This window comes from Sardina pilchardus, chromosome 5, assembly GCF_963854185.1.
Source record: "Sardina pilchardus chromosome 5, fSarPil1.1, whole genome shotgun sequence".
Taxonomy (NCBI): domain Eukaryota; kingdom Metazoa; phylum Chordata; class Actinopteri; order Clupeiformes; family Clupeidae; genus Sardina; species Sardina pilchardus.
In genome coordinates this window covers 6,882,596-6,893,687 of record NC_084998.1, presented here as the reverse complement: position 1 = coordinate 6,893,687, position 11,092 = coordinate 6,882,596, and the positions used below count along the sequence as shown (strand labels likewise).

General features: G+C 42.7%; 1 protein-coding gene across 1 annotated transcript; it reads left to right on the top strand.

Annotated features, from left to right (window-relative positions):
• Window positions 1–1,615: 1,615 nt before the first annotated feature.
• znf541 (zinc finger protein 541) lies at window positions 1,616–10,654 on the top strand. The gene is made up of 16 exons (XM_062535827.1): window positions 1,616–1,868; window positions 2,282–2,428; window positions 2,989–3,211; window positions 3,335–4,451; window positions 4,584–4,642; window positions 5,099–5,210; window positions 5,367–5,531; window positions 5,722–6,055; window positions 6,462–6,516; window positions 6,614–6,756; window positions 7,225–7,328; window positions 7,443–7,518; window positions 7,804–7,892; window positions 8,488–8,601; window positions 8,969–9,108; window positions 9,795–10,654. Exons 2-16 carry the CDS (start codon window positions 2,296–2,298, stop codon window positions 9,958–9,960), a joined length of 3,030 nt encoding a protein of 1,009 aa, XP_062391811.1. The 5' UTR covers window positions 1,616–1,868; window positions 2,282–2,295; the 3' UTR covers window positions 9,961–10,654.
• Window positions 10,655–11,092: the final 438 nt, after the last annotated feature.

The following is an 11,092-nucleotide window of genomic DNA, read 5'->3' as shown; positions in this document are numbered from 1 at the left end:
AGTGTAGACGGACAGACAAAGGAGGGCGGGAGTTTTAATGACACCACTGCAATCCAAATGGAAAATTATTTGTCCGTCATAGGGCCCAAATTTTCTAGCAGCGTCCCTGTCCCTACTTCTACTGTACCTCTGATAGAAGAAAGACTTTGAAGTTGATAACCCACCTGTTCCCAGATGTCCCATCTCTTACTAAAGACAGGCAGAGGTCCAGGACATTGAGAAGGTAGAGTCTGTTTACTTCATAGAAGGCACGGCTGAAGACCTGTAGCTTGTGTGGAGCCTACAGGAGAATGGTTACAGCTTCAGCTGGATGTACCTCCAGAGGCAGAGAAGGGACTGCCTGGCTTTTCTGACTTTTGTGTATAACTCCACCTGCATAGACAGGCCACATCACTGGCTATCTTCCTCTCATCCCAGCATCTCCACTATTTCAGGAAGGGACCACCAATAAGATGCTTATTGAGAAGGGTGACGTTTACTACATGCCCTCAAGATCCTCAGTGAGGCCATTTGGCACCTGTACCAGGAAGCCTCCGCCGCCCCAGAGTAGAGGGGCACACACACACACACACACGCACGCACACACACACACACACACACACACACACACACACAAACACACACACTATGGCCTCAGAGAGAGAAACAGAGCACTGGCAGTCAAAGATAGAAACTGTCCTGAAGATGTTTGAGAAATGCACTGCCACTCAGAAGTAATAAGAGTATCCAGATATCACTAGAGGTGGTTCTATGATGCTGCTTTGCCAGAGTGCCCTTGTGCACAGACTTTAGATGGTCTCTGGGTGATGAAATGCACTTCAAGTAACATCTGGAAAGGCATCCAGGTCGTCTGACATGTGATCAAGGCAATCTCAAGTGGATGCCCTTACAAACAAGAACTAATAATAATAATGCATTTCCTGCATAAGAACTGCAATTATTTCCTCCAAAACTGCAGTAACTTCTCACACTTGAAGCAATGCAGTTATTACTGCCAGTCAGGTGAACTGTTCCCGAGCAAAGGCCTGTTGCCCTGTGCTGTTGCCAGTGACTACAGGGCCTTAACACTGCGACAGTGACAGCAGTGACACAGAAAATGCAAGTTTTTCCTTCAGGAAAAGTGCTAAGAGCTGTTACATGCACTACCATGAATACCAACGTTTGTTGGAGTATGACATTGCATGCCTACATTGTATTTAGAATACTTCAGGCCAAATGGATTATTTTGTCTACCATATCTATTAATCCAACTGAATGAGGCTAATTCATAACCAGGAGATCAGTGTCCTACCACAAACTGTCCAGCTGTCTTCAGAAGTACAGTAGCTGCAGTTAAAAATATTGCTGGTTGCTGCCATACAGTCTGTGGTTGATGCACAAACCTAACGTGCTGCTTTTTCCTTCCAGGTATCATGAAGACAAAATAGGCTTCAAAAAGTACAATTCATGCTTTTTCCATGGGTATGTGACATCTACACTGTCTAATTCCCGCTCAGTTTTAGCCAGTGAGAGCCAATGAGAGCCAATGAGAATGGCTGTTGAGTCCGTTGCTTTTTGACATGGAAACAAAGCGAAAAACGGGATGAAGGCAAGAAGCAGAAAGCTGCAGGAAGCTAGCTGATAGGTAGTCCGATTATTTTTAGGTAAACTATTGTTGATGTTGTTTATGAGTTGATTGTTTTTACAAGTTGTCGTTTGTTTTATCAGTACATTGTAGGATTCAGTATCGATCAATATCAATCAATTTGATTTGAGTCGTAATCAGAATAGTTACATTAAATTGCACATGATAGTGCTAACTTAAATTTGCTATTGATAACAAAGATTAGTGAGGTAACGTTAACTAGCCATTGCCATCTCAAATTAAGGTGAGTTGGATGTTGTGCCTTTCCAAATCACAACTGTGTATGTGTTTGATTGCATTGATTTACAAACAATAGCTGTTATTCAATGTTGCATAGATCAAAATGTGCTTCAGCGGTAATGCCAGCTGCTCGCTATGTTGTAGCTTAATTTGAGGATTCAATTAGCATAAAAGTATTGGGCTAACTTTATATTGATAAATATGCTGTATTGATGCTGAGTAAAATAGTTTGAGAGTGAAAGAAGTTTTCAAAGACAATGTTGGAGAAACTTGATTCATAAGTGAATACAAACTTTTGGACTAAAAATGTGATACAGAATAAAACTGAGGCTGAAATGTAAAATTTGTCAAGTTTTGCTTCTTGCATTTTAGAACTGAGTGACACCAATGTTCTTTACAATGTCTAATATACTGCAGGCTAGTTTTGTTACATGGATGAAGTTGTGGACCTCAGTTATTCTAGTCACCGCCTCACTGATGTGTCTGATGAAAGTCTCAAAATTAACTCACCACCTGAACAGTTCATGCAATTCACAAACTTTGAGGAATGGCAGAAACAAGATGGTATGTTTGCAGATGTATAAGTAGCAATCATTTTTCCAACTGTCAGTATGCAATGTAATGTAATGTAATGTCAGTAAAGTATGGAAACCCTTAAGAATCATGAAACGGGGGGGGGGGGGGGGTTAAAAGGGGGAGAAGTTGATAAGCTTTTCCTTTTGTATTCCCTCACAATAATTGTCCATCTCCTTGCAATACTTTGCATGCAAAAATATTGTGATGAGTGAACATAAAACTCTTGTAAGGGAGTGCAAATATAGCGCAGAAAAGAAATCACCACCATGATCCCTCTGATTTTGAATTAGGGAGGGAATGTGAAGCCTTAGTTAAGCTGGGGTTTTTTTTAGCCATTTTTGCATTACCTCACAATACGTTTTGCATTCTCTAGCAACATTTTTGTGTTTCCTCTCAATACTTTTAGCAAGGGTACCAAGGTACCAGGTATTTTAGGAGCATGGCTGAGAGAAGTGTAATGTTATTCACTGTTTAGCACAAAATCATGCTTCTTTAAGTGCAGTTGTGTTACTAATGAATGATTTCCTTTTATTGTTGGATGTTTTCAGTTTTCTTGAAGGCTAGTAACACTATAGCAGAGAGTGAGAGGTATCAACAGGCTGAACATGAATCTGTGGACAGACAGAAAGCCCGAAACTCTTACAAGTGTTCCTTCTGTGGCAAAATATTTGGGAACACAAATGCACTAAATAAACACCTTTTGACACACCAGTCAGAACGACCGCACGTCTGTTCCATCTGCCAGCGTGCATTTAAACGTCATGATCATCTGTAAGTACACTTTTTATGAAAATGCCAGTGTCATATCTGTAGTGTGTACATTTGCTGTGTGTGCTCAGTCACTTTGTTTGTATACAAAAGCATCGGCTAAATACCATAACCATAACCATACAGGACAGGCCACATGTTGACACACCAGAAGCGGAAGCTGTTTCAGTGTGTAGAGCCAGGCTGTCAGCGAAGCTACTGTGACGCACACTCCCTGAAGCGCCACTGTCTGTCTCAGCATGGCGCTCAGCCCAAGCCTACGCCATCAGAGAGCACATCCACCCACTCTGCCCTCCACCCTGCAGCACACTGGGAAGCCACTGCAGAGGACGCTCCAAGTGCGCAAAGCAGCACTGACCAAACTGGCTATCCTACCGTTTACATTTCTGCCCCAAAAACCGTCATCCAGACCAACACCCAGTCCGCAGGCTCGGATTACCACGGCTATGTTAATTACAACAACTACTCAGGGTTTTCTAATGTGGTCAGAGGACATGGAGTGGGTCAGTTCACGGTTGAGAGTGGCTCTCAAGAGAAGCCCCTGGTAAGCCGGGATCAGTGGATCTCAGGAACTGCCAAAAGTGTGTATGCCATGAGCAGAGATGAAGTGGTGACCTCTCAAGATATGCAGGGGTCTTCACAGTGGCCCGTGAGTCTAGAGCCAGGGCCGAGTAGTGTCAGCGGAGCAGAGGCTGCAACAGTACAGACTTATGGGGCGGACGGCATTACCGACTCCTGCTGGGAAAACGCGCTGGAATTTCCTGTGACAGACCTCCAGGTCCTCGATAGCATCTTGTCATTTCAGTCATCGCGGGAGACGGCCAACTGCCACATCGAGGACAAGCCAGTGTCTTCGGAAGATTCCAGTCAAGCCAAACAGAGTCAGTATGTTCATGTAAACCAAAGTCTTACCCAGGTCAAAAAGATTAAGTCAGAGACTTTACCTTCGTGGCCCGTCTCTGGCCCTGAATTTAGCACAGCAGCAGACCTCCCACCACCTGCCCCACATTCTCAATTGAGTGTACTAGAAGAAATGCATGCTGCTGACCCTAAAATGGTTGACAAGGCCAGGAAGAGGGTGCGAAAGAAGAAGATCAGAACTGACGATGTCCTTCCTTTGCCCGTTTGTCACGAAGAATCCGTTTCCCGGCGGCCACGGTCCCGCCCTGAGTTCCTTATATCTCCAAGCCAGGTAGCGATGGCTTCTTTCAGCTCAGAGAGCGCACCCTACCTGTCCCTTAAGGTTTGTGTCGAACCGCCTTTCAGCGTCCTTTTTTTTAGTGGACGGAAAAAATTATTATTTGTATTTATTTATTGTTTCCGGTTTATTAGCATTTTCTTGATTGGTCAGATGTTAACATGCTGGTTTTGTTAGAAGGGAGGTAGTGTCTCTGTCATCACTCGAGCAGACGAAGGCCAGGAGTCTTGTGAAAGGTCAGTGAGGAGTGAATCAAGTCAATTTCTAACAAGATTGTAAAGATAACAGCTTGATAATTAATTAAATGAGAAATGTGTTAAATATGTGATCCTATCCTCCTATTCATACTTAGAGGTTGGGATGTTTTTATTGGCTTTATGAGCTCTTTAGTAACCTTTCATAACATCTTACACAACTAAACTGTAAATGTTTTGTCAACTCACCGTTTTTCTGTGGTCTAACTTTTTTTGGATGTCAAACTACTTTTTAAACCATCTGATATTTATCACATTACTTGCAGACAGCAGATTAATATAATAAAATAATCATCAAGGCCAATACCCAATCTTATGCTGGCTACTAAAGATTGCAATGATAGTTGATTTCTATTTTGTATCAGTTGTAGGCTTTGCTGCATGTGACAGTATCCATCAGTTATATGTATGCAATTCATCTATTTCCTGTTTCTGCAGGTCAGACTGTGGAGACCTCTCTGAAGATAGCTTTTCCTGGGCTCATCCTGCCTCCTCCAGGGCAGGAGATAATGTGGACTCTCACTCCCCAGAGTCACCCTCCTCTGTTCAGGTGTCATACTTCACAACAACTTCATAACAACTCAAGCTTGGTTGTGACCCTTGTCTGATGTCTGCCTGTGTTGCTTACTTAGTTACAAGTTTAAATCATCTTGCAACTCAGAGTTATGCAAAGAGTTCTTTGGTCATGTTGTATTTTTGGTAACAGCATGGTCAAACAGTGGAGACCACTGCTGATGAAGTGTCGGTCTCCCAGTGGTCACCCCAGTATTCCGAGAAGAAGTGTCTGTCACCCCTTATCATCCCTGTATCCGTACCTGTCACGAAAGGCTCATCGGAGAACAGCATTCACCAGAGTTTTTTGCTATCCACTGTGAGTAAAAGAGCCATTGTTTTGTTTCCGGAAAGAACGCTGTTCATGATACTCTCGGAATTCCTTTCACCAGCTGTACTAAATATTGCAGTGAAATACCCTGAGGGGGTCTGTGGTTTCTTTCTAATCTGGAAATCTAACTAAAGTGTCCGTTCTGATTGTGTGAAACTAAAACAAACGTCTTCTGTAGGACGAGGCAGCTCAGTCGGTAGAGGGAGTGAAAAAACCCCGCCGACTGGAGTCGCTGAAAACCCTTATCATTCCCGCCCCCGGTCAGCCCCAGCAGCTGTTGGAGCAGGAGGCCTTGGCCAGCCTGCGGATCCGTGCGACAGGATGCTACCTAAGCCAGCTGCGCTCCCCCCCATACTTGGCTGGCCAGCTGATGAACCCCGACCTGCAGCGCGCCCCCTACACCCCCCCACCGATGCTGAGCCCGCTGAGGCCAGGAAGTGGCCTGTACTTCAACAAGCTGCCCCAGCAGCATCCCTGTCCACCCCTGGCCAACTCCTTCATCAGTGCGATGGGTTTGTGTGCTGCTTCATTCCATCCTCTTCATGTCGGACCCACGTGAGCTCAGTGTGGGCTTGAACAGGCTTGGGTGTTTGGCTCGTCCCTACCCCTAAGCACGTCACTAGTGTGATGTTTGTGGTTACAGCTGTGTACGGGCAAGAGAAACAGACGGCCAACATTTTTTTCCTGTTTTTCGTTTTGTTTGTTTTCACCGAAAAAGCTATTGGACCGTAGCAGACACAAATCAAATCAATTTGGACAGAAAGGGAAAAAACAAGCTTTTGAATGTGATCACAGTATAGCACTGAAAATGATGAGATGACATCATAGCCGCTGACTCACAGATTAATGGGGCATAAATAAAGCATAATTAGATGCCCTTTGTTGTCATTATTGTGACTGTTTTCTTTTCATCCCCAGACAGAAAAGATGGCATCTCTATGGTAGTGGATGACACCGTTGTTAGTATTGAGCCGTAAGTTTACTCCTGTGTCCTATATTGTGCACCACTGCATAGCATATTTAGAGTCGAGGCATCACATCTATTCCATATCCATCCATGTCAACTACAGGAGGATCAACGTGGGCTCACGCTTCCAGGCGGAGATCCCGCCTTTGCGCAACCGGCTGCTGATGCTGTATGAGGAGCATCCCGCCCAGATTGTTTGGTTGCCATGGGGAGACATAGCCAGTAATACAGACACACAAGACAGAGGTGTGTTTAGCAAACACAGACGGGCTCACTCACATACACACACTATTGCACACATACTGGACATGCATTTGATTCTATTTCACCATTTCTTTCTCGTTTGCCTCTTTAGTGTAAAGATTTCATACTCTAGCTCTGTGGTGCTGGATGTATCAGTGTCTGTGCCATTACTTATACCATACATGTAAGGCCTAATTAATACCAGTTTTTTAGGTTTGATGGATGGTAATTAAAAATGTATCATGTTCTCACAAACACAGGCAAAGTAAATTAATATTGTATTATAACTCACCATTAGTTACTTCCAAAGGAGGGACTGCTTCCAGAGACTTGTTCTGTGTCACTGTTTTAGGACTGCATGCAGTGCATGATCTAAGCTGATTGATGTCATGCTTTAGGTCATGAAGATGCCACGAGGCTTCTGCATAGCTGGGCATGTCTTCACTTTACCGTGTTTTTCTCCTTACTTAGTTACAGAGTTCCTGAACATGTGCTGTTCTAGTGTTCTACCGGGAGGGGGAACCAACACGGAACTAGCCCTTCACTGCCTTCATGAAGTGCAAGGAGATGTTCTGGTGAGATGATTACTGTTTTAGTATGAGAAAATTGTTGAAATATGTTGTGTGTATGTGTGTGTGTATGTATGTGATGTTTTATGTGTGTATGTGTTCATTTATTTCCCCTTCTAGGCTGCTCTTGATCTTCTTTTGGTCAGAGGAGATTATCGTTCCTCCTCGCACCCCTTGAATGACTATCAGTATACAGGTATCAGCTGTAATTACACTCCATAGATGGTGATGGTGACTGTATGTGTGGTTCATTTTGGGTTGTAAGGGTAGTCAGAAGGTGGGGTATACATCTTATAACGATAAATGTATTGCGCCATGCCTGAATTCCTCTATCTCATAAAAATGAACGACTAGACCAACTTTTACAGAGATTCCAGTATGTGAAGGTTCACGTACTGGTTCAAGTAGTTAAAATTGATGCCGGGAATAATTTATGCAATTGTCTTGTGTTGCCTTTCTGTAAACCTTTGGGTCACTATAGGGTCAGACTTCTGGAGTGCCCAAGAAAAGAAAGTGTTCCGCAAAGCTGTGATCACAGAGAATAAGGACTTCCTGCGTATTCAGAACATGGTGAGCACTGGAACACTAAGGCAGGGATCACATTAGCCAGCGGCAAGCGGCAGCGTAACGCAACGCTCAGACCATAATAATACATCCAAAACAGTATCTCGTTGCTAAGTTCAATCTTGTTGCTACGTCCTTAGACAAATCTGATTGGTTAAAATACCTAAACATTCCAAAACTGATTGTGACGAGCCGAGCGTTGCGCTTCAAAGTTGAACCAAGTTCAACTCACAGTTTGCTCAACGCTAGCGTTACGCCAGCGTTGTCACCATTCCGCTGCCGAACCATAGAGAACAATAGGAAACCTGCCGCTTGCCGCTGGCTAGTGTGATCCCCACCTAATAAGAAGGTTGTTTATATTCATTGGGGAACCTACCACACAGTAGAGGTTTTTATACTTCATACTGCTTCATTAATCTCGTATTTCCAGATTAATAATATTGCCTTTTATCAATAACATTTTGAAATAAATATACTGTAGTTTTGTCAGCATATGAGTAGAATAGAATAGAATAGAATATATACTTTTTTGATCCCGTGAGGGAAATTCGTAGTGCAGTGTAGTCACCGAAAAGTCACTGAAATGTAGTCTGTGCCACAGTTGCAGAGCAAGACGGTGTACCAGTGTGTTGAGTATTACTATGGCATGAAGAAAATCAAGAAATTCAAACAGCGCACGCAAGCAGATAAAAAGGAAGGAGGAGGAATGGATTCTGTGAGTGTTAAGTCTAGATGACAAGTGAAGACATCAAATGTAAAATGTAGTTGATATTTGAAAATTGGTTGAAAATGATGTTTATCTTGACCTCAAGCTTATCAAGAGTAAATGGATAAACAAGCACACTACTGTACCAAGGGTGTTAAGATACTGTCGTGAATGTGTATTTAATTTAAGTGTACTGATTTTACCACACAATAAAAAAAAAAAAACACCATGTTGTACTGAGTATGTGCTTGAAATGTACGTACAAGACTCAAGGGCCTTCAGCTGGCAAGTGGCACCAACAAACTCAGCGGAAGCAAAAATATCAAAGAACACAGAGAGAGGTTGTTTGTCTAAAAGATCCCTTTCTGCCTCTTAGACAGAGTCGCCTAATGGTCCTGACGACCAGCAGGGCAGCAGAAGGGGGGTGCAGCGTTCCCTGACCAGACAGAGGCCCACACAGCAGCAGCAGACGGCTGCAGACGCCTCTATGGAGTACACCTGTGAGGAGTGCGGTCGGTAAGTAACAGCAGCCTTTTCGACACATTGCCGTGTAAAAAACCCTCGTGTGGTCAGCGCAGAGCAGAGCCATAGAGAGAGAGAGTTGCGACACTCTTTGATGTTGCTACCACACAATCAAAAGTTCCAAAAAACCTGTGCTGAATGGCTGAATCGCAGGAGGGTGGGATGTCCTTCTGGATGCTGGAAGGTGTAATCAATTAACTCATTGACTACTGACCAAGAGATTGGCTTTAAATAGTTCCAAAAGTCCCATAACGAGGAAATAGCCTGGAAAAAGCGCTGCCATTTTTTCCTATGGAGGTCTATGGGAGTGTCGCCACTCTGTTTTATCTACCGCTCTGGCGCAGAGCATAGAGACCACACCTGGCAGACGTCCAGTGTACCAGGTGATGAATCAAGGCGCTTGCTCAGGTCTGAAGAAAGTCTGGAAAAGTACGGAAATATGAATTACTGTTTTTCCAAACCTGGAAAAGTAGGGAAATATGGGTGAAGGTCTTGAAAACATTTGGATGATTTGCTCATTTGAAAGGTCAAAGGTCAAAATCCCAACATATTACAGTACACGCCTAACAAAACTACACAATTTAGCATCATAAAGAAAACATAATCAGTCTGGGAAAGGCCTGTATTTTTTATTTTGGAAAGGGCAAAGCATCTTGTGAATACCCTGTGTTATTGCTCAGGAGCTTCGAGAAGGTCAGGAGTCGGAGTGCCCATATGAAGACCCACCGACACCAAGAGCGGAATTGCTCCATGGCATACAGCTGGCCTGCCTGCAACAGAGAGGCAGCCCAACAGCCTATCCCTGGAGGAGAGCTCGCTGGCACCTCCGAATCAGACTCGCAGTAACGCAGGATTCTGCATTTTTACAACAGCAACATGTTTTAATAGCAACCAAACGTACATTACAAAAGCCACAGATTTCAAATTGGCAAGTAAAATGTTCAGTTCATGAATAATTTTTACATTTTTAAAAAGTACTTAAACGAAAAAACTAATTGAAAACAGATATTTAGCAGGACATAATTCAAATGTCAAATATTTTTAGCTGAGAATAATTCAAATTAATGTCAAATGTTGGCTTATAGTAGCCTTGAAATTTGGATTATTTGGATAACTAAAATGGGCATGATGGGCAATGGCAATGGGCATTTAAATTATGGTGCTTTTAAATATAATGTAGAATCAGCTGTTGTTCATTCTGTTCAACTTCAGTTTGGTGTGTATGTTCCGTTGGGTTGCTGCATATGTTGAATTTGAGCTTTTATGGCCAGGTTAAAGTGATCTCATGAAAAACTCTCTGAACTTTTTATTTATTGTATTTTACTTTTTTATTTATTACTTTTCTGCTTTGAATTTATTTATTGGTTTGAAATGAGACGGCTGTACAGAATTGTGTACACAAATATATTATTTGATACGGTCAGATTGAAACTGAATTTTTAAGTGCTCACAATTGTTCAACATTGTTTTCTTTTACTTCAAACAGCACTATATTCTTAATAGGGAAAATGCAGCAGATTTCTGGGTGTTGAAAGATGTTCTTTTGTGTATGACAGCGTTAACTGTCCTATTAAAGGAATTGTTAAGGTGATGAAATGGTCTCAACGACTGCTAAATGTTTTTGTATTGGAATATCACAAACAGACTTTTTGGCACACCCATGTTTTATAGTTCTATACAGTCCTAGGTTAATCCAATACATATTCATTCAGATCAAAGATGAGCCTCAGCCTAGGATGAGCTAACATAGACTAATCTTAGGTTATAATTTTACTATTTTTTCCAACCCAATTTCCTCAAAAGTGCTTAAGAGAGGGACATATACTGAAATTACACAGATTCACACTTTTGTTTACGGTTGTCCTTTAGCAGACTGTGCAAAATCAGATCAACATGACTCATCGGTTGGAGACGACAACGGTGACCTGTCAGCTGATAGAGAAATGTGACTTGAGGTTGGTTGGGACAACAATCGGTC

What these genes read in the sequence shown, in the direction of transcription:
- znf541 (XM_062535827.1), top strand. Translation starts at nt 2,296, where the DNA reads ATGGATGAAGTTGTGGACCTCAGTTATTCTAGTCACCGCCTCACTGAT. An exon ending in GGAATGGCAGAAACAAGATG is followed by an intron (nt 2,429 to 2,988) that starts GTATGTTTGCAG and finishes GGATGTTTTCAG; the next exon opens with TTTTCTTGAAGGCTAGTAAC. An exon ending in TTTAAACGTCATGATCATCT is followed by an intron (nt 3,212 to 3,334) that starts GTAAGTACACTT and finishes ATAACCATACAG; the next exon opens with GACAGGCCACATGTTGACAC.